Genomic DNA, 24,485 nt, shown 5'->3' with positions numbered 1-24,485 from the left:
ACTATGGACAACTGAGGGACTCATACGAAACTATTACAGAAGGTTCAAATGCTCACTGATGCTCCAGAAGAAAAAAAAAAAAAAAAAAAAAAAACATGCATTGAGAGCTGGGGGGTGAAAACTTTTGAACAGAATGAAGATGTGTACATTTTTCATATTTTTTTTTTTTTAATTATTACTGCCCTTCAGAGGCTACAGAAGATTAGTTACATTTTGCCCAGAAGACATATAAGTTAAATTTACCCTGGTCTTCAAATTCAAAAAGTTTTCACCCCCAGCTCTTAATGCATCGTGTTTCCTTCTAAAGGATCAGTGAGCGTTTGAACCTTCTGTGATATTTATCCCTAATTTGTCCTCAGTGTGAAAATATGGATCTCAAAATCATACAGTCATTGTTGGAAAGGGTTCAAATACACAAAAATGCTGGAAAAACAAAAAATGTGTGGGACTTGAAGGATTTTTCTGAAGAACAGCAGGCAGTTTAACTGTTTAGGACAAACAAAGGGACTCATGAAAAACTATCACTAAACAAAAAAACACAGCTGTGGATCATTCAGGTAATTAAATAGTATTAAATAAACAATAACATGCATTTTGTATGATCCCTCTTATTTTGGTAAAATAATTAACATTTTTAATGACTGTGAAAGGGGGATGCAAACTTTTGACCTCAGCTGTACCTGCAGTGATGCAACTAAATAAATAAATGGATTTACCTAAATGTTAAGTAAAAATTTATCTGACTATTTGCACTGATTGAGCTTTTTTTAAATGAAAGATGCTGTATTATTTCAAAACATTTTTATTAATTATGCATAAGATTAAGTCATTACCTCTCTATTCCCTTGCCTGTATGGCAGTGCTGGAAAATAAATTCTTCAGCATCATTCTGATCAATGCTCCTGACAGTCCTGTCCTCATTATACAGTCTGTTAAACCCAAAAACAACCTTAGCTCCAGTTGTTCCTTCATGCAATGAAATTAACTCTGAATTCAGAGCTGAGCACTACTACTGTCACAGAGTAATTCCATTTTCAAAAAATGAAAACTTACTCTCAAGTATTAGGCCATCCAATATGTACTGTAGATGAAAAATGGGATAAATTTACCATGACACCACTTGCTCACCAAGGGATCCTCTGCAGTGAATGGGTACCGTCAGAATGAGAGTTCAAACTGATAAAAAAAAAATCACAATAATCCAAAAGTAATTGACACAAATTTAGTCTATTAGTTGAAGTTTTGTGAAGCAAAAAGCTGCATGTTTGTAATAAACATCAAGATATTTTTAACTTCAACCATTGCTTTCTCTAGTCATATAATATTACTTCCAGTGAAAGAGACTTCTTGTCTGAATCTGGAGAGAAATATGCACAGATTAAGCAATGTTTACAAATGAAAATTGTCCAAAACATTTCTAAACAAACATGTTGGTGGATTTTGATGATGGATCCACTTAATGATGGATTTGTTTCTTAAAAACACGCAGATTTTCACTTCACAATGTGTTAATTGATTTACTGGATTACAGGTGTGTGGATTATCGTGATGTTTTTATTAGCTGTTTGGACTCTCATTCTGACGGCACCCATTCACTACAGAGAATCCACTCGTAAGCAAGTGATACAATGCTAAATTTCTCCAAATGTGTTCTGATGACAACAACATTAGTTGTGAGAGTTGTTAGTTTGATGACTATTGTGACAAGAATTGTCAATATTTTTTTTTTCCCATTTGTGTAATGATATACAAACACAATCATACTATGCCTTATGAGTGTCAAGGTGCTTATAGATTTGGAACAGTGATGCTGAACGTATTTTATCATATACGCAGGATATATCTGGAAACAACAGCTGTCACAGCCTCACGTCCGAAAGCACACAAAAAGCACACAAGCCTGATGTAAGATTTAGCTGAGATGGCGAGAAAGTGTTTGTGCCCTCAAATTTATGGAAAATCAGCAAAAAAAAAAAAATCTCAAAAAATAACTTAATGTAACTGCCAGAATAAAAAGACACTCTAAAAACTGAGGATTGGAAGAAGTTGAGTCTGGAGAAGATATTAGAATCCAAAAAAGAAACCGACAAAGTTTTCAGTCTCCCCAGTGAAGCGCTGGTCTCCTGACACAAGCTACAGGGCTGTTTATGATCATGATATGAGGCAGAGCTACGGATAATAAGAGAATGCTGGGAGGACGCTACAGATGGCAGGTTACAGTATGTATGAGATACAGTTTCTCCAAAGCACATGGCTCTTCACTGTTCTTGAGTGCCATGCAGGGTTCATTTTACCTTGTCCACAGTCCTCCACACACAGACAGATCGAAGACGTGAGCCTGAAAACACGGGGAAAGAAAAAAATACACATTCTGTGCCTTTAAGACTGCATGAATTGTTTCTCCCTACACCTAACACCTAGATTGCATTCTAATTGGGTATTTCTTTAATGAACTACAATTATGTATTTTTTGGATACTTGATTCTGATTGGTCAATCTCATCCAGATAATGTACAGTTAGCAAAACAGAACCTGTCAGAAATTTCGTCAGAAACCTGAACCTGTCAGAAGGTTTTAGATATATTTCAAGTCTGAAGAGCTAGAAGGATAGAAATTATGTCAATGACCTCTCTTTGTTCAGTCTAAAACTTTAGCCTATTCAAAACATTTGAGCTGTGCTATTTTTTCTGTATTACTTTATTTAACTGCAAGAAATTATTACATAATGGCTCTAATGGACAAATAACACAGTTTATGTAATGACTTAATAAAGCAAACTGTTCTATAAATATGTATAAAAAGAGTAATTTAATTACAACCATTTACATGCACATGAATGCAAATGATCATCGGCAACACTGACACATTATTCAATTAATTAGACGTTTTATATACAAATGAGGTGACATTTTTATAACAGTGCACAAATGTACCTTTTAAAGGTTGGCATTAAAACTTTTATTAGCATTTATGTGTGGTTTATTAGGTCAACAGTCTTCTGTGTTTGTTGTCTGATATTTTAAAAGGACAAAACGTAACACTGCCAAGCCAAAGATAGAGTGGAAAACGTAAATAAGAAAACAGGATGCATTAAATCACTTAATGAGTCTGACAGAAATTGTAATAAAACACATTTTTATGAAATGCGAGTCAGTATTTGGTCAGTTCGACATACTGTGCCTTTCTAAATAGGTTGCCCTCGCATGGGAATAGACTGGACGCTGTGTGGGAGCCAGCGGAAACGGAGCCTGGCCAATGGAGAGTCGTCAGGGTTTTCAAACTCCGAAAAGCCCAGATGGTTGAGGATGGCATATACACCAGCTTTAGCTGCCACCTGCAAACCAGTACAACTCATGAATGCATTTCAGATACTTGAACAATAAAAAGGGTCATAATTGATATTCCATATTCCAATATTTGCATTTTCTGAATATATGTATGTAAAGTGGGGCTCAAAAGTGGCACAGCTGCTCACTTGTCCCTTAAAGGGATAGTTTAGCCAAGAATGAAAATTTAGTCATTAATGAAGATCTTCATTAAATGAAGAGAAGAAACGGTTGAATAAGTCGTTATTTTTGGTTTCTTTGCGTGCAAAAAGTATTCTCGTAGCTTCGTAAAATTAAGGTTTAATTACAGATGGACCATTTTAATGATGTCCTTACCACCTTTCTGGGCCTTGAACGTGGTAGTTGCATTGCTGTTTATGCAGGGTCAGAAAACTCTCTGATTTCATCAAAAATATCTAATTTGTGCTTCGAAAATGAACAATCTTACAGGTTTGGAATAACATGTATAATTAATAACAGGGTGAGTCGAATGACAGAATTTTCATTTTTGGGTGAACTACCTCTTTAAAAAATGGCAGGATGACTGTAAAATGCTTTTTCGTGACCTTGACAGAATATTAAACTGGTGCGTTGTACTCGCAAAAAAATCCACAAAGCTCAGCTTTCATAAAAACCTACAAAGTACTAGCTCAATCTACCTTAAGAACAACTTGTATTTTTCCTTTGTAAATCTGAGGACAGAGTGTTTAGTGGTCAAATGAAGTGATAACAATTCAAGCTCAACTATATATGTTAGAACAGGGTTCTTCAAAGTAGAATCTAAACAAATAAATACACCACCATTCAAACATTTTTTTTTTTTTGAAAGAAAGAAATCAATACGTTTATTCAGCACTGGCAAAAAAAGATATTTATAGATTTATATTTCAAATAGACTATGTTCTTTTGTATTTTCTATTCTAAGAATGCGTTCAAAAAGTAACATGGCTTACACAAAAATATTGAGCAGCTTAAATGTTTTCAGTATTGATTATAACAAATGTTTCTTGAGCACCAAATCAGCATATTAGAATGATTTCTGATCATGTAACACTGAAATACTCATTGTGCCACTGAAAGTTCATTGTGCCATTATAGGAATAAACTACATTTTAAAATAAATTCAAATAGAAGAGTTATTTCAAATTGTAATAATATTTTACAGTATTCTTTTTATTGTATTTTTAATAAAAAAAATGAGGTGAGCACTTTTAAAAACAATTAAAATCTTACCATTTATGCCTAATGCAATTATATTTGCATATTTGATATTATTTCTATTTAATTTCTCATTCTGCTTTTTAAAGTTGGAAAATCGTGAGATTAGCCATAGTTTTCAATACTAAAATAAGATAACAATAAGTGACTTGCAGTCTTCCAATTCTCTTGTACCCTGTCAATCTGGACATAAAAGCTGTGGCTATAAACTAAGGTTTGGCTCAGGAAACCTCTGAATGAGACAGAATACATTTACAACTTCATATTGACAGACTGACATTTCCCATGAATGTTTCATGGAACTCAGAACTAAGTTTAGCTGCAGCACACTGAGCCTGAGGTGTGTTTAGCCATTCATCTTGCCACAAGGCACTGGCCTGCTGCACCATGGGTGTCCTCCCATCAGCTTCTCAAGGGTACAGAGACATTTACACTGTAGATAGGCTTGTGTGTTGAGTATGAATGGCAGGTTATACCTGTATCCTTCTTCAGACTGAAAGCAGTTATTATGTAACTGCTTTTTAAGAGGATATCTTTAAAACAGCACACTTTATCTTGATGTCTTAAACAGAAACAGGGTCATCTGTAGTGAAAAAGCTGATAAAATGATTAAGACACTTGTTTTTGCCATTTTTGTGTTAACATAAACTCACACTCTGTAAGTAGGAGACCACTTTTTTATTTAAACCCGGAAATAAGGTTTTAGGGCCAGATTTACTGGCATACTGCTTATGCCAGCGCAAACTGTTTTTTGGCGTTAAAATAGTACTGTCAGGATTTACTAAAGACACGCAGTGAAGAATTATCACTGAAAAGGTGTGGACACAGTTATTTGAATATGCATTTGATTGAGTTTCCCCTTCAGACGCTAAATTTATGGGAGGAGAGTATTAAAATGAATGATGACGCAACGTGATTTATTAACATCTGCACTTGTCAAATTTCTGGTTATTTAACACTAAAAAGCATTTTCAGCATCTTAAAGCAGGTGGTAATTTGCGCTGCTCTTGGTAGATTGCGCTGGTCATTATGGAAACTATCTGGCTGTGTCTGTGGTCTTTAATTAGCGCACTGTTAGTAAATCACCCACAGAATTTTCCCCTCGCATCTGCACCTTTATGGAATTGGGCTCTAATGCTAATTTGCCTTGTTTAGTAAATCTGTCATTTAGTTTTTTTCGTAAAACTGAAAACAAAGAAAAGTTATGAGATAAAATGAGTAAGAAGTATTTAAAATACTGAAAAGATTAGATATAAGTCATAATGTCTGTTGTAACCGAACTCTGAATTCTCTGATGGTAAAATGTAAAAATGTTAAAAATACACTTTATTTTGAAATTCACTTTTATTTTGACCCTAGACTTTGAAATTGAGAATATATCACCTGAAAGCTGAATTAATAATCTTTTTTTCGATTGATATATGGACTGCTAGAATAGGACAATATTTGGTCAAGATACAACTATTTAAAAATCTGGAATATCAAAATATTGAGAAAATCGCCTTTAAAGTTCTTAGCAATGCATATTACTAATCAAAAATTAAGCTTTGATATATTTATAAAAAAAAATAACTTCATGGAACATGATCTTTACTTAATACCCTAATGATTTTTTGCATAAAAGAAAAATCGATAATTTTAATATTGTTGTAATATTGTTGGCTATTGCTACAAATATACCCATGCTACTTTTTGTTATTCCACAGTTAGTCAATTAAAAAACACTATTACGTAATAATAAACTTGTGACATGTTTTTTTCCCCTAAAGTAAGCAAGTGAGTCAGCTTCACCTGGTACATCCACTGGCTGAAGGATCGCCTCCAGGAGTCTTTCTTCTCCAGATGGAGGTAGCAGTTGAAGAGGATAAGATAAATGTAGCGCTCGAGGTACTGAAGGCTCCTTAACCGCAACCAATGAGCGTCAGCCTCCGATTTAGCCATCTTAATCTGAGGAGGAAGAAATGCCAGTGAACTCATTGTTATTCATCTAGTTTCCTTCTTGTCTGTGACAAAATGTTGATGGCGTGACATTATCAGCTGTTCATTCATTTTTTAAGACTATCATTTCAGTTATCTTCAATGTCTGCAGAATTTTTTATTTTTTAACTATTTTTATGTTTTATCAACAAAGACAGGGAAGATGACAGGAAAGGACAGCAGAAGAGGGGAGAACAGAACCGGGTGTTTGCATCACCTGCATATAATCATCAAGGCATAGTATGACTTGTTGATTTAAATCGAGTCCTTTAAATATTTTGACCTGATATCGCAAGTGTCTGAGACCAGCTGGAATATGTTTAAAGTCAAATACTATTCACAGATGGTAAAGAGGAATGGATGATTAATTATAAATGTACACTGCCTTGCGAAAGTATTCATACCCCTTTCATACCCCTTCATATTCATTTTTTTCACATTTTATTTTGTTGCAGCCTTATGTTAAACTATTTTAAATAAGTTTTTTCCACATCAACCTACACTCCATACACTGTAATGACAAAGCACAAAACAAATTTGCTAATTCATAAGGAATAAAAAAAGTGTTTGTAACAAATTTGCAAATTTATAAGAAATACAAAAAAGTGTTCATACCCTTTTCTGGGACACTTGAAATTTAACTCAGGAGCACTCATATTACTTGTAGATTTTACTACACTTCGAGTGGAGTTAAACTGTGGCAAATTCATTTGAACGAGTATGATTTGGAAAGACACACACCTCTCAGAAAAGGTCTAACAGCTGAAAATGCATATAAGAGCAAAAACCAGGCCCTGAGGTCAAAATAACTGCCTGTATAGCTCAGTGACAGGATTGCATCAAGGCACAGATCTGGAGAAAAGTTCAGAAAAAATTTAGTTGCATTGAAAGTTCACAGAAGCATGTAGCCTGCATTATCTATAATGGAAGTAGTTTGGAACAACTAGGACTCTTCTTAGAGCTGGCCTCCTGGCCAAACTGAGCAATTGATGGAGAAGGGCCTTGGTTAGAGTGGTGACCAAGAAGCTGACGGTCACTCTAGTTGTGCTCCAAGAACACACAGAAGGACAAACATCACTGGAAAACTCAACCAATCATCTTCATGGCGGTGTGGCAAAACTCAATCCTCTCCTCAGTGAAGACACATGAAAACCAACTTGGAATTTGCAAAAAAGCACCTAAATAACTCTCAGATTGTGAGAAACAAGATTCTCTGGTCTGATGAACCTCAATTCCAAGCATCATGTATGGAGGAATCCACGCACTGCTCATCACCTACACAGTAGCATTCAAACAGTAAAGTGTGCTGGTAGCAGCCTCATCCTGTGGGGCTGTTTTTCAGTGGCAGGGACTGAGGGACTCATCAAAGTAGAACGAAAGCTCAGTGCACCAAAATATTGAGATAGCCTTAATGAAAACCCAGTCCAGAGAATTCAGAACCTCAGACTGAGCAGATGGTTCACTTTCCGACAGGAAAATGACCCTAAGCACACAGCAAGTGTGGCTTATAGACAACTCTGTGAATGTCCTTGAGTGGTCCAGCCAGAGGTTTGACTTGAATGCAATCAAATATTTCTGGACAAACCTGAAAATGTGCATCTGCCCCCATCCAACCTGACAGAGCTTGAGAGGTGAAGAGGTGAGGAGAAGAATGGCAGATAATTGCCAAATGGAGATGTGCAAAGCTTGTCACATCATACCTTGAGACTTGAGACTGTAAAGGTGCTTCAACTAAGTACTGAGTTAAGGGTATGAATACTTATGCAATGTACTTATTTCAGTGTTTTTTTTTTGTTTTTTTAATTCGCAAAATTGTCACAAATCAGTTTTTTGCTTTGTCATTAGGATGTAGGGAGTGCAAATTGATATGGGAAAAAGTAATTAAGGTGGATGAATACTTTTGCAAGGAACTGTACGTGAATTTCATTTCACAGGTTCTCAAAATGGCACATGCTGAAATAAAGTTTTATTAGAGTAATAGTACAAATCATGTGTGTTCTCACATGTGCAGTGTAGCATGAGAAATATTCACCGGTCCATGCTGATTAGTTTTAAAGAAGTTTGGTGTTAATTATTTATTACACAAACATTGATTAACTGGTGAAAATTCATACATCTTGGATGTAGAACTGTATATCGCACATATCGTTACATAACTGTCATCATCTATATTTGGGATCCAAATGAATACCTTAGAACATATTTTAAAAGATAAAACTATCAAGTCTTGGACCCTAACAAATATTTTCAGGGCTTTTCAAAGCATTCTTTCTGAAAGCTCTTTGCTCATTTGGACTGTTGTTTTTCAAGGTCTTCACTTTAGAATAAAAGTGGATCAGCACAAATTAGAAAACTGCATCTCTATAGACTTTTCAAGGCTATGTTGGGAACAAAAACAATTGATTTGGAAGCAATCTATTATTCAACTTGGCTCCTAAAAGCACTGACTAACTGTCCTATTAACTTTCTTTTTTACACTCAACTTTTTCTGCTGAACTTTATGCATCCATAACACAAAAACATAAAAGGTACTATATATATATACATATATATACATACATACATATATATATATATATATAAACATTTCACCTGTCTGTAAGTGGATATGATGATTTCCCGTAAATGGTAATGCATGGGAGTCATCGTCTCACTAACAACATCCAGAGCAACGTCCACTTCTCTCTTCACACGATGACCATCAGGTAACACCCTTACCACCTGCATCACCATCTGAACACACATACATGCACACATGAGTCAAAATTCATCAAATCAAATGTTTTTAAATGTACATCTATAACAGAAACTATTTTCTATTAAATACATTAATTTATTTTGCATAGGTAAGTTTATTAATCAGAATGTATATGCTCAAAATTAACAACATTTCTCTTTTAAGGTTGACACTGGCAGCTGTTCAAAGAAACATGACCTCATGGTACCTCAAACTCTCCTTTGGTGTACTTGGCATCTGGAACACTTACGATCTCTTCTTCTTCACACTCAGGAAAGCCCTGAAGAAAACAGGGTCAGGTTTATGAAACTGATTTGAGCTCATTTTAAACATTTTCCACTTCTAAACAATGTCCTGGGGGCGAATACCTTAATTCTCACTTCCTCCCGCTACTAAAATAGCTGTTAGCTGAAAATGACCTACATTAATGTGCCACAGGGTGAGAGTGGCGATGACCATGGCTGCAGTACTTCGGTCTTTCCCATTGTGACAGTTGAAGATGAAAGCACAGTTGGGGTCTTCAGCCAGACTGCTCTTCATGGCCTCCAACAACCGGTCAAAAACCTGAGGGAGAGCAACAACATTTCAGCTAAAGTGTCAAATACTGTACCGTTCTTATAGTGTACTGACTCACCTCTTCTTTAGGTGCGCAGCAGTCAGACAGGGGAATCCGCTGGTAGCTGAGTCCTGGATGAATGCTCTTCTGATGGACAAAGAGCTCCTCTATGGTGTGACAACTCTTAAACTTCCTCATCTGTTTATCCTGCTCTGTAATCACCTCCAGCCACTTCTCACACCTCAGGATCTCCTGCTTCAGTGCCAGCTCCATTTCCTGTGGAGATGGCCATATTGCTAAAGCTCCTTAGTTTCTTAGATCACAGCAGCAATTCTTGTGGGTGAAAAATTAAACATTTTCATCTCACTTTCATCTTAATTTATGATGAAATTAAAAGCTACATGTGCATGTAAAATTGAAAAAAAATGTAACAAAACTTGACATGGATCAAATATTTAGCTACTCATGCAATAAATTAGCAATATCACACGAGTAGCAGTGCAATATGGCTGTATATCGGCACGCTGTGATTTGGCCGTAGGTAATCACAGCGTGCCGATATATAGCCATATCACGCGGCTACAAGTGTGATATTGCGTTTATACAACGGTTTGACGGCACAAGTGGGTAAATACGTAAACAACTAAAACAATAACGGAGTGTCTTTAAAAACCCACTTTTGTGTGAACTACTTCCTTCCACCACTGATTCAATTTTGAAATTGACACTTTAAAAGGCTGAGCCCAATCCTCTGTTACTAATGCGAAAACGTCACTTTAGAACTAGTAATGAAGGGACGTTGACTTGCTTCATTGAAAACCTATTTTATTACTGTATTAAAAACTCACTGTATTATGAGTGTGATCTGCATCTGATACAGCATTCATTCTTCAGCTCAATCTTATATTCAGCATAAAACATTAGTTTAAATTAAGGCTGCACGATTAATCGAATGCGTTTATGAGGCGCGCTTAGTCAGTAAAGCCGGTACTTTGATTAGTAGTAAAGCTCCATCACGTGCGTTCAGCTGAAGCAGCAATTAATACACAGAGCCGTAAATCACTGACAGTTGTTTAAATGTCCACTGAAGAAAGCAATATCTTTGTCGTACTATCCTTTCATCTGTTTAGGGTGATTTCCGATGATAGTGCTGCTCAGTGCATTTGTTGGCTACGTCTTACAAGGTGTTGTTGAGAGTAAAAATAACTTGCTTGTTTAAAAACCTGTTTTAGTTTCTTTCAATATAAAAGTCTTTACTGCTGAATCATTCATAAAAACAGGCTCGTCTTATAACGAGCACACACTTTTTCCCAATACTAAATACTACTATTAAATGGGGGGGGGGGTGGCACATCGCATTTTTTAAGGGCGAAAACGATTGTGCATTGCAGTGTTTTTCGCACATATGCACGATATCGTATCATACGTTAGAACTCCTCATTCCAAACAACTTTGCCTCTAGAACCACTGCTGTCAATCAAATTGTTTGTTAAATGATTGAGAAGATGTCAAAAACCTACTTTTGCAAGTCCTTTTCATTCAATCTGGAAAAAAACACTGCATTACAATTCTCTGGACTCTGGGGCCTGTCCAAATTTACCCCAAATCCTATAAAGCCTAAAGGAAAACTCAGCACTTTATGAATCCTAGTGAGCACATATGACAGATGATTCTAAACAAGCATGCAAAGTTTTAAGGGGATCAGACCACAGCTGGCCCTATAATAGTCATAAACAATAAAAAACATATTTCTATGGTAAATTACCTGGAGTTGCAAAAAATGCTTTTTTAATCACTGATTTAGGTGGGTGCAGCCTTGCTAAATAATATGTAATGTATTTTCCCTTATATGCTTAAATGCCTTAAGCGCTTGAACCCCGGTAATCACTGCTTGCAGCTATATCTTAATTAGTATCTGCACGCCACTATGTTTGTAATGAGTGTTGCAATTACACATTATATTTTGTTTATTATTTGTTCTACTTTTTTAAAATACTTGCGCATAGATCCTTGCCTCTGCCTTTTTCCCCAGCTTCTCCACAACGTTACATTTTTTACTGGCATGTCTCTATGAATAGTGCATCTCTGAGCCTATGTTTAGTCTAAGTAAAATACTTAAGTACTGTTAAAATCAGATACTCTAAGACTTTTACTCAGGATGTTTTGGAAGTGGTGACTAATAACTTCTAGTGGAGTCATTTTCACTGTAAGGTATCTGTACGTTTATTCAAGTGTGATTTTCAGGTACTCTTTACACCTCTGCATTGCACTCAGTATGTATGCTGTACCTTTGTCCAACCCAGCCATATAAAGCCACTGAAAGACTACCCTCCAGTTTTATTTAATACATATTGCTACAAATCTGCCCCGAACAGAATTGCACCTGGAGCTGCTGTGGATGTTGAACACAGACTGGAATAGGCTGTTCCAGACAGCCTGGCTCTCGGGGGGTAAACATTTGTCCATTTGCCTCCAGCACAAGCTCCTCCTGCAGATTCAGCCAGAGAATCGTAGAGTGCCCTCGCCTCTGGTCTGTCAGGTAGGACATGACGACAGCCAGAGCCTGAAATGGGCACAAACAAGCTTTGATTATTTATTATTAGACTTTACACAGCCACAATTTAAGAGCCTGGGCTGCTGAAATTAGCTTTAGGAAGGATTTACCTCAGAGTTTGGCTGGGCCATCCCATATAGGGCCATTTTGGAAACACGTCTGAAATTGGCCACTTTCATTTCCTTGGCTGTGCTGAGCAGATCCGTCGCTAAAAACTCACTGGACACCTTTCAAAAAATTTAAGATATTATGTGCATAATGCGCATGTCTATGTTTTAGGGAGAGTCTGTTGAGCTGCATGAGAAGGAGGAGGTCACAGTTCTGTTCTGATAAGAGCCATGACAGAAAATCTCATGTTAATGAGATTCAGTCTGTGCTGTTAATATTTGTTTTTAGAAAGACTGGCATATCAGATATACTCAAGCAAGAAAAGGACTATTTAAGGATAAAGCAAAAACATACCCTAACTATTTAAAAAGTATTTAAATTGTATTTTTTAATGAAAATAACTGATTGTTTTGCTAGATAAGACCATTCTTTCTTGGCTGGGATCGTTTACAACCACATTTGGGATCGTTTGAAGCCACATTTAAACTGCCTTTTGGAAGTTCAAACTCGGGGCACCATATCAGTCCATTATATGGAGAAAAATTCTGAAATGTTTTCCTCAAAAAACATAATTTCTTTACCACTGAAGAAATCTTTGTTTTGGAAGTGGACTTCTCCTTTAAAAAAATGCAGGCTTGGTGAGCAGAAGAGACTTCTTTAAAAAACATTAAAAAATCTTACTGTCCAAAAACTTTTGACTGGTGTATTTTTTTTTATAGAATTATAAAATAATGTTCTGGGAATCAAAAATTAATCGCCCTTACCAGAACTCGAATCCCATCTGTTATTAGGCTGGCTGGTGCTGAGAGTTCAGAGCTATCTATGCTGGCCAGCAGTCTGTAGATCCAAGCATTCATACACAGCCACTGACTGAAGCTCTGAGGAAATGCCTGTGGATACTACAGAGATAGAGAGAGACAGCAGATAATGGAAAAATGTTCATAACAATGGCACATATTGGCAGAAAAACTGCTTTGAAATATAATAATATGGTAGCATTTTGTTTAGCAATACCTGATCGTGAAGATACGCATTGAATACTAGTAGGTACACATAGCGTTCAAGACTTTGGAGTGTTCTTTGCAGGAAATAGCCTTTTGTGCTGCTTCCCTGCAAACAAAAATTTGTGAATGACACAAATATGTGACCTTCATTTAACAAAAAGCTAATTTTTACATTAAAACAACCATTTCATAGTAATTTGACAACATGGGACATAAGAACGTTTCAATCGAGACTTACTTGAATCTGGTAATCTTCAGCAATACCTTCCAGCTTTAGTTTGTTTTCATACACAGCATCTTTTATGTTATGCATCTCAGAGCACATGGCAACAGCATCATCAACCTATGGTATATACATAAAAATACACTTAAAATGAGTTATGTAAAACCATTTATTCATTAAATCCTAATGTGGTATATGCTTTCTAAAACATAAAAGGCTCTACTACCTCTACTACCTCTGCATATGAATAAACGCTTGAAAGCAATTGGACTATTGGACTTCGTGAACCAAGAGTTTTACAAACATCATTAATATACTAACCTCATCAAGGACTTGTTGACCTTTAGGTAGGCGACTGATTAGCAACTGAATCACCTGGAAATTCAATTGGTGTTCACTCTTTTGTATTTCTTGCCTGTGAAAGAGATAAAAAGTAGAACTTAAACAGAGAAAAGGCCTTAAAACACAACAGCACTATTAATTACTAGTGCTTTTCTTTTAGAAGGTAAACAGTAATTGAAATTGTACTGACAGTGTACTATAGATACCTGGGGCTCTTTGATGCCCCCTGCAGGTGATGGAAAACTAAAGCTCCCAGAATTAGGCCAAGATTGGTGCGTCCCACCCCCACCTGGCAGCTGAAGAGCATTGCAGGCAGGGGTCTGGAACTGTCCCGCATCAAAGAGAGGTTTGGGGTCTCCTGTGGACACAAAGGTGGGGGAATTTGTAAAAGCACATTGTCCAAACTAAAGGAAACCAAATGAACAAAAAAATGGCTGTCCCACAACCAAAAAAAAAAAAAAAAAAAAAAAACACATTTAAAAACAGTTAAGTATTTAAATCTTAGATGTTTACTAAGATCCTTTTATACTCTACTAAAACCCAGAATGATATTTAAAATATCAGTAAGCTAAATCTATATAAAATCATCATTCAGTGGGTACTTTCAGTTGGGTATGTTAAGCTTGTATATAATATTGAAATATTTTTTGCATTTTATGCCATTGTTGTTTCAAAAAATATATTTTTGTTTTTTTTTTAAAAAAAAGGGAAGTTCAAAAAAATATTTATTTTATATTTTCTTTGTAAACTATTAAACTTTTTTTACTATGTTAAAAAATGTGTCCTGCGTTTTTCATGGTACTACCGAGTGCATGTTTTTTTTTTTATGTTTTCTATAATTAAACACGTTTTTGGGAGTTATTCCACAACATTTAGTTTTAAAATTTGTACAACTGTGCTAACCATGTGCTGATTAGCATCTTTGAGCTAGGTTAAAAAGTATCTAATATTGTCAGTACCGAAACAACTGGTTTCAGTAGTGACATCTTTGTTTTTGTGGGTGTTATCCCACAAAATTGTCACGACCGAAACATGTCACCATTGTTTCGGTAGTGACAAAAGGGAGCACAATCCTTTATTTGGGGGAAATAAACTAAATTTTTGTACCATCATGCAAATTCTTCATATTTTAGTATATTTTAGTAGGTTTTAGTATGTGGGTTAAAATTCAACATATATTCAAACTAATGAATTCTTAAGTTTGAAATCAGTATGATCAACCTTTTGCCTTTTACAAAGAAAAATTTGATTCAAAATACAACAAATCTCATAAATTACACTTGAAATATTGTTAAAAATGTAATTGTTATTGATTTACCTCTAATACAAATGTTAATAAAGTATCAAAAAAATACACTTAAAATGCAGATGTAAGCAAATCTTAATCTGTCAATATAACTCTTCTTATTAAATTATATATTACTGTGTTTTTGGTAGTGACAAACTTTCTGAAAATACTATATGAGAATTAACTGCACAATTACTAGAAATGTGTTCCTTGGATATTATACAATTTGCATAGATACAAAATATGTGGAAAAAGATATTTGTTCCTGACTTTGAACTAATTCTGTAGAATGACCCATATATTTATGTAACCTCAAACAAGAACACACATTCATTTTTGGCTGTCAAACTCTGATAAAGGGAAAATGAAATCAAGATGGAAAAGATAATAATAAACTGGAGATAATAAAGATAATAAAAAAATGGAATAAAAAAATCTTGACATTTCCTGATCATGAGCAGATACCTGAAGTCATTTTTCATGGTTTTAAGTTAACATTTATAACTTTTGTCTTTGTTAATACAGTTTCAAAGATTGATGTTACTGGTGACTGTAAAATATAAATATGGTTTGCTGGCTGGCGCTTGGTTTAAATTATTGTGTTCCGTGACACAAATCATCAGATATAAATAAACCAGAGCTCACATGGAGTTATTTTAAACTTAGAAAGCAGAGGGAGAAAAAAAGATATATAATATTCATAGAGATCTTACCCTGAGTATACTAACAAAGGCATCAAATGTCTCCTCCAGTGGTGCCCCTTCCATAGGGAGCGGCAATCTGTAATATCTAAATTCATCAAAATGTATCATTAAACAACAAAAAGAACTATAAGAATCTAAAAAGTAAGATTTATTTTATGCAGCCTTGATGAGCATAAGAAATTTCTTTCAATAACACAAAACGTCTGAACAGTACAGATTTTATTCTGTCATAAAATGAGCAATTACCTGTGCAGTGGCTGACTGAAAAGTGGTCTTTTGTAGACTTCCTCAGTGACGTGAATGTCCTCCTCTGACAGAATGTGAACCTGCTTAGGTTCGTCTTTAAAATGCTCGATGTCATTATAGACATAGAACATATTTTCACTCAGCTTGGCAAAGTCACACAACTAGAGAAAATATGAGGGAATTAAAACCTGACACTGAGCAGACACTATGACCTCTCTCAACATTTCACCATAAAAGGATGGCAAATGATTCTCCTTATACAACTAGTTCTGCTCTATAACAGACCTCTTTCCGGATGGAGAGCTCTATTTGCTCTGAGCTGAGCTCTCTGTCGAGGTCATGCAGGTTCTCATGAAGGTTCTCTCTTCCTCTGGGAGTGTATGGAATAAAGTCTCCATCTGAGTGGAAGAACACCACTGGTTCCTCCCTCAAACAGATAAAAATCACCTCCTGTTCACATATTTTGTGGGATAAACAGCAGTTAACCTTATATCAGTTGAAGGCCTATCTGCAGAAAATATAGCAGTCAAGGTGGTCAAGACCAAATCACCATTTTACAAGATAATATAGACATTTGTTTGTTTTGAACTAGTTACTTCACATGCTACACAAGGGGTGGTGAACACTGGAGAGCCGCAGCCCTGCAGAGTTCAGCTCCAACCCTAATAAAAACTCACCGGCCTGTAGCTTCCTAGTAACCCTTCAGACCTTGATTAGCTTGTTCAGGTGTGTTTGATTAGGGTTGAAACAAAACTATGCAGGGGCAACGTTCGCCACCCCTGTGCTACACTCTTAAACCATAAAAGTTCTTTAATGGCTTTAATGATTAAATGAAGAACCTTTAATCATTCCATTGCACATACCTGAAGTCATTTTTCATGGTTTTAAGTTAACATTTATAACTTGTCTTTGTTAATACAGTTACAAAGATTGATGTTACTGGTGACTGTAAAATATAAATATGGTTTGCTGGCTGGCACTGGGTTTAAAGTTTTGGGTTCTTGGGATGAATTTTTGTGTTAATCAGATATCACCATTTTACAAGATAATATAGACATTTGTTTGTTTTGAACTAGTTACTTCACATGCTACACTCTTAAAACACAAAATTTCTTTAATGGTTCTTTAATAGCCTTTAATCATTCCATTGCTCAAAAGGTTCTTTAGACAATTAAAATATTCTTCACAGCTATATTTTTAAGGTTTTAAGTTAATTTTATGCTACATAATAACATAACAACTAACATACAGTTGAGGTCAAAAGTTTACATACACCTTGCAGAATCTGCAAAATGTTAATTATTTTACCAAAATAGGAGGGATCATACAAAATGCATTTTATTGTTTATTTAGCACTGACCTGAATAAGATATTTCACGTAATATATATTTGCATATAGTCCACATGAGAAAATAATAGTTGAATTTTTAAAAATGACCCAGTTCAAAAGTTTACATATGTTTGATTCTTAATACTGTGTTGGTACTGAATAATACTGAATGATCCACAGCTGTTTTTTTTTTTTCAGTGATAGTTGTTCATGAGTCCCTTGTTTGTCCTGAATAGTTAAATGCCCTGCTGTTCTTCAGAAAAAACCTTTAGGTCCCACAAATTCTTTGGTTTTTCAGCATTTCTGTGTATTTGAACCCTTTCCAACCATGACTGTATGATTTTGTGATCCATCTTTTCACACTGAGGACAACTGAGGGACTCATATGTGAGTATTACAGGTGGTTCAAGCACTCACTGATGCTCCAGAAGGAAAAACAATGCATTAAGAGCCAGTGTTGGGGAAAGTTACTTTTAAAAGTAATGCATTACAATATTGAGTTACTCCCTAAAAAGTAACTAATTACGTTACTTAGATACTTTTTATGGAAAGTAATGCGTTACTTTACTTTTGCGTTACTTTTTAAAGGGCTTGCTTGTTTGTTTTTAATATAAAAAGTTCTATTTTTGGCAAATGTAAAAGCCTTTTCACATCAAAAGCCTCAGGCTTTGAGAAAAGTAAGTTCACGTCTGTACAGCAGACAGCAAAAGAAAAGATATCAACTCTTCAGCAATAAAAAAAGGAAAACAAATGTTAGATTACCTTGAGTAATTATTGCTAATTAGTACGGTTGAACTGGATCATCGAAGGTCGGCAGCAAAGACATCGGTTAATAAAATTGTATTAAATGCATAAAGGATATTTGTATTATTTAACATATTTAATTATTGCAGGTTTGCGTCATATTCTGAGTTGAATTTCACTGTTTTTATTCATTTTGAGGAATACTGAATCTGTTTTTTGTGAGTGAGATGAATTAATGCATGTTCACATTTATTCTAGAACTAACATCTTACTCCTGATTTCTCTCAACATGGGGACAGGAGAGCTTTTAATCAATAAATGGGGGGAAAAGTAACTGGCGTTACTTATTTGAAAAAAGCAACTCAGATATTTTCGTCAATTAAAAAGTAATGTGTTACTTTACTAGTTACTTAGAAAAAGTAATAATATTACGTAACTTGCGTTACTTGTAATGCGTTACCCCCCAACACTGTTAAGAGCCAGGGGTGTAAACTTTTAAACAGAAGAAAGGTGTGTGCATTTTTCTTATTTTTGCCCTTCACAAGCTACAGAAGACACTTACATATTTTCCAGAAGACAAAATAAGTAAAATTTACCCTGATCTTCAAATTCAAAAAGTTTTCACCCCCCCCAGCTCTTAATGCATTGTGTTTCCTACTGAAGTGTGAGTGAGCTTTTGAACCTTCTGTAATAGTTACATATGAGTCCCTCAGTTGTCCTTAGTGTGAGAAGATCATACAGCCATTGTTGGAAAGTGTTCAAATACACAGATATGGTGAAAAACCAAAGAATTTGTGGGAGCTAAAGGATTTTTCTGATCAGCGGGCAGTTTAACTGTTCAGGACAAACAAGGGACTCATGAACAACTATCACTAAACAAAAAAAACAAAACAAAACACACACACACACACACATCTGTGGATTATCCAGGTAACAATACAGTATTAAAGTTGATATGATTCTTTAGGGTCTTAATGAAAAGTCTGTAATATATTTTGGTTAAAAATTCTCAATGGTTGTGTAAATGGTTGTGTAAATGTTATAAAATGCATTTCATATGACCGCTTCTATTTTGGTAAAATAATTACCATTTCGCAGATTCTACAAGGTGTATGTAAACTTTTGACCTCAACTGTATCTAATGGTTCTTGCAGGAAAAATAATAAAAACCCCAAAGTGAACTGTATCCATAAAAAGTGCCTCGCTGCCTTTCATCCTACTCGACAAGGACAACAAACACTCACTGACCTCACAGCCGTCAATCTGCAGTCTCTGGATGACCTGTTTGAAACCACTCAGGCTAGGTTGGCCCATTCCAAAAAGGGGATAGTTTCCCTTGACCTTGCGGAAGTTGGGGGCCCCGTGGCTTTTTGTAGTATTTAAGACATCAGCTCTATTGTATACATCCTGCACCATAAAAAACTCCCCCTGGACAATATAAAAGCAAGACATAAAACTTATTTCATCGTAAATGACAAGAAATTTCCATCGTTAATCTACATTTCCTGCTCATTACTATTTTTTCCGATCGTACGTTATACCATTATGCTTTTTTAAGTATTTAGTTTAAAACTCAAAAAGTGAAACATACCAGCACGAGGTAGTGCTCTGGCAACAGGTCAGATATCCTTCCCTTCGAGTAGTTCGCGGCTTGGATCTTGTCATGAATCTGAAACTCTTCCCTGCAGTTATTTCTGTATCGAGACAACACTCATAACATCTATCAAAATGTCAGATTAAAAACCCCGAACTGATAATACACGTTTGTATATACATCAGGGACAGTTCACCCAAAAATGAAAATTCTGTCATAATTTACTAACCTATTCTTCTGTGTTTTTTCTTCTGTTGAGCACAAAAGAGGATATTTTGAAGAATGTTTGTAACCAAAATGTGGTCAATTCTTTGGTTATCTACATTCTTCAAAATATCTTCTGCTCCAAACCTATAATATGGTTTGGAGCAATGTGACGGTGAGCAAACGATGACAGAATTTTCATTTTTGCGTGTATTATCCCTTTAAGTCAAAGTGAGGTGGATAATGGTATCTACAATTGTTTTCATTCAAAGAGTAACACACAGGCGTTACATTTTGTGCATACGAGGGTCCTTACGGCCAGTTTTAAAAAGCATCAAGTTGCACTTGTCACTTACGTGATGACAACAGGGGCCACCTTGTTTGTGATGATGGACTTGGCCTTGCTGTTGCGAATGTTCGCCGACTGTAGTGAGCGTCTGCGCTCAGCCATGCTGTTCCCTTGGTGATCAGCCCGGTGTGTAGGTGCAAACGGAGCAGCCTGGGAAGTTGCACTGGCACTCGTACCCATAATCTGCACAGAGCTGGAATGAGGATTTACACTGTGACTAATATAAAGTAAACAGGCAGACATGTTAGTCATTATACATGGGGTTATTTCTAACATTTGCACTTTTTAAAGAGCTAGACACACTTTGTGCTGCAAGACCACAAATATTCAATTTCCTGGAACCCCAACACATGCAATGCACAATAAAACCCCCCAATAAAACATATTATTGAAGCTCTGAATGTGTTCTACAAACCTAAAAGTAAGTCAGACTATCAAATTTACATGTGCAAAGCATCTCTGTCATGTTATTTGATTGATAAATGAATGGCTTACGGTCTTGCAGCTGTGCCGCGTGTGTTCACATCCTTTGGTTTTTGCATCTTAGTTTCAGCAAGGGTTCAGGTCTTTCTTTAAGTGTAAATCCTGTCAACACGAACTCAGTTTCCTGCTGCTAGCAGAATCTTTACATAAAAAGCCTTTTGTTTTAACTCCAACCACCAGTGAAGTTTTGCTAATCTCTTTTCTTCTCTTTCTCGCTCAGTGCCTCTCTGGTTCTCTTCTCACAGTGACAGGATAGCAGTTCCAACCCTTCTGGGGGCCACGAAGAAATACAGTACATCTGGCAACCAGACGACAGTGTGGGCGGCTCCAGACATTCACAGGGACAGCCCATGCAAAGGCCATGACGGAGACATTACAGAAAGCCAAAAGTGAGAGAAAGTGCAAGATGAAAGATTTCTGATGCCTTTGCATCTACTGAAATCTGCAAGTGTTTGAAGTCAGAATCATGAAGCTAAACCAATCTCCTCCATGCACTGTAGCGATAATGCAGTTAATTAAACAAATTCTGCTTTTTTTTTCTCCCTCCTCCTCCTTCATAAGATCAACTTTGTGCCAGAGAGATATCACTGGGAAATATATGATAGCTCTGTGAATGTCATTAGGACATTCCTGCCTTATGTTTATATAACTGGCTGGTCTATTGAAAGTTTGGGATACTGAGTCGCTGGCACCAAGAGCAATGCTTCCCTTTTCAAGGGCTTGATTTAAATTCCAGTTGTGTCCGAGTATCACGGTCACAGAACAAAAAACAACAACAACAAAAAATCTCTAAATATGGATGGGAAAGGCCCCGGGATGCATTTGTACAATGTTGCACAGATCAGTGTACAGATATGCAGTGAGTGGGAGAGACCAGTGATTGGCACATCCTTATTCAGGCTGAGAAATGAAGAGTTTAAAAACAACCGCAGTGTTTTGTTCATGTGTGTTACGCTTTCAATCAACATCACATTTAGAATCTGAAAATACTGAAAGAATGGAGTTACAATCATAAGTGGCTGTGTAACAATTACACACACTGTAAGTTTTCAAAATGCATATGGTGAGTCAAACCAGGTCCTAATTAAAAAAATAAAAAATAAAAAAAAATAACAACTAAGAACCTTTGTTAATAATAAAACCTGATGTCTTTATTGGCCATTAATAAAATTAACTACATAATATTTGCAAATAAAGAAAATTCTAGATACAGTTGAGGTCAAAAGTTTACATACACCTTGCAGAATCTGCTAATTGTTAATTATTTTAACAATATAAGAGGGATCATACAAAATGCATGTTATTTTTTAGTACTGACCTGAATAAGATATTTCACAAAAAAGATGTTTACATATAGTTCACAAGAGAAAATAATAGTTGAGTTTATAAAAATGACCCTGTTCCAAAGTTTACATGCATTTGATTCATAATACTGTGTTGTTACCAGAATGATCCACAGCTGTGTTTTTTTGTTTAGTGATAGTTGTTCATGAGTCCCTTGTTTGTCCTGAACAGATGAACTGGGCGCTGTTCTTTGTCAGGTCCCAGAAAGTCTTTGGTTTTTCAGCATTTTAGTGTATTTGAACCCTTTCCAACAATGACTATATGATTTTGAGATCCATTTTTTCACACTGAGGACAACTGAGCGACTCATATGCAACTATTACAGAAGGTTCAAATGCTCACTGATGCTTCAGAAGGAAAAACAATGCATTAAGGGGGGTGAAAACTTTTTTTTGGGGCTTATTTTGTATTCTGGGCAACATGTAAGTATCTTCTGTAGCTTTTGAAGGCCAGTACTAATTTAAAAGAATATGATATTTAGGCAAAATAAGAAAAACATACACATCTTCATTCTGTGGAAAAGTTTTCACCTCTGGCTCTTAATGCATCATTTTTCCTTCTAAAGCATTAGTGAGAATTTGAACATTCTGTAATAGCTGCATATGAGTCCCTCAGTTTTTGCGTGAAAAGATGGATCTCAAAATCATAGTCATTGTTGGAAGGGTTCAAATACACAAAAAAATGTTGAAAAACCAGAATTTATTAGGATTTTTCTGAAGAAGAGAGGACAGTTTAACTGTTCAGGACAAACAAGGGACTCATGAACTATCACTAAACAAAAAAAAAAAAAAAAAAGAACAAGAAAACACACAGCTGTGGATCATTCAGGTAACAACACAGTTTTAAGAATCAAGCGTATGTGAACTGGGTCATTTTTTAAATAAATTTATAAAGTTGTTTTCTCTTGTGGACTATATGTAGATGTCTTTTATGTGAAATGTCTTACTCAGGTCAGTACTAAATAAAAAAATATACATTTTGTATGATCCCTCTTATTTTGGTAAAATAATTAACATTTTGCAGATTCTGCAAGGTGTATGCAAACTATTCAGTGACTCTTTCTGCATATTACATTGATAGGCCTATGCCAGGAGTTGGCCAGTGACTCGTGCTTGGAATCATTCACTCAACTGATTCGTTCAAAACACTGATTCTTTCAGATATGTTGACATGATTCTCGGCTTCCTTTGTAAATACTTTCATTGTTCTTTTCGGAGTAAACAATAACAAACTAACTGGCAATACAGTGTGTAAAATGCAATACTCTAACTAACTTACTTTAATTTTAATTAAACTGTTGTATAAAACAATATCCCATTCTCTATCACAGAATGCTCTAAACTCAGCTCACATGTAGTACACTGTAGTAAGTACTGATGCTGACTGAAAGAATCAAACTTAGCTATGTCAAGCAAAGTTCAAGTCAAAAAGACATAATTGTACACTTAACAGAGCAAATATTTCTACCCTGACGGTAATAGGGAAAGTAAATATCGTAAAAGTTACCTCACCTGGCTACCCGCTCTCTCAGACACCTGTCAGGACTTGAGAGAGACAATTAAACGTAGAAGACGACCAAGTCCACGTCACACTCATCTTGAGTCCTGTCAATTAAAGCCCCTCACAGGTCCATAAACACGCAGTCAGGTGAGAATCCAGCATAGCGGGGCTCACCATACAGTAGTGCAGATGGATAACACAGGGGGAGGAGATGAGGAGGAGAGATGGCCACCTCCTTCAGCTGCCTCTTTCACTGGCAATAAATGTTATGGGAGAGGAGGATGTCGGTGGGTGGATTCTCATCTTTTCACCAGTCAGTAACAGCTCCATCTCCCAGCAACGGTGCTGCAGAGATGCCTGAAATGTTGAACAGCCTGCGGTGTGGGGGACTGAGTATGAATAAGATAGCACTGATAAGTTTAAACAATAATATTCTGGGTTAGCAAGACTTAATGGTAATAGTTAATCGCAACGTCTCAAGCTCAAGTTGTTGCTCGGCGGCCAAGTTCTTAATTTTCACCACTGCCAGTGTGTCGAATGTCTTTCATTGCATTGAAAACAGCCTCTGCTTGAACTGCTGGTGTGAAGTGGACACATTGTATTGCCTTGTGTTTCCAAGCAACCAGGCTCTCTTCACAAAGCATTCATGTACTG

General features: G+C 35.9%; 1 protein-coding gene across 2 annotated transcripts; it reads right to left on the bottom strand.

Annotated features, from left to right (window-relative positions):
- Nucleotides 1-485: 485 nt before the first annotated feature.
- On the bottom strand, nucleotides 486-24,243 carry pald1b (phosphatase domain containing paladin 1b). Of its 2 annotated transcripts, none has more exons than XM_051126575.1 (21): nucleotides 23,843-24,243; nucleotides 20,512-20,697; nucleotides 19,949-20,051; nucleotides 19,606-19,785; nucleotides 16,569-16,733; nucleotides 16,284-16,444; nucleotides 16,047-16,122; nucleotides 14,252-14,403; nucleotides 14,025-14,118; nucleotides 13,719-13,823; nucleotides 13,491-13,586; nucleotides 13,241-13,375; nucleotides 12,479-12,595; nucleotides 12,198-12,377; nucleotides 9,893-10,090; nucleotides 9,682-9,822; nucleotides 9,467-9,538; nucleotides 9,114-9,254; nucleotides 6,336-6,491; nucleotides 3,176-3,334; nucleotides 486-2,338 (listed from the first exon to the last, which is right to left on the bottom strand). In XM_051126575.1, exons 2-20 carry the CDS (start codon nucleotides 20,682-20,684, stop codon nucleotides 3,185-3,187), a joined length of 2,595 nt encoding a protein of 864 aa, XP_050982532.1. In that variant the 5' UTR covers nucleotides 20,685-20,697; nucleotides 23,843-24,243; the 3' UTR covers nucleotides 486-2,338; nucleotides 3,176-3,184. The 2 variants fall into 2 exon arrangements, with proteins under 2 accessions (XP_050982532.1, XP_050982531.1); XM_051126574.1 differs by lacking the exon at nucleotides 23,843-24,243 and adding an exon at nucleotides 21,000-21,324.
- Nucleotides 24,244-24,485: the final 242 nt, after the last annotated feature.

This window comes from Labeo rohita, chromosome 13 (genome assembly GCF_022985175.1).
Source record: "Labeo rohita strain BAU-BD-2019 chromosome 13, IGBB_LRoh.1.0, whole genome shotgun sequence".
NCBI classification, from domain to species: domain Eukaryota; kingdom Metazoa; phylum Chordata; class Actinopteri; order Cypriniformes; family Cyprinidae; genus Labeo; species Labeo rohita.
This window is presented reverse-complemented; position numbering and strand designations above follow the sequence as displayed.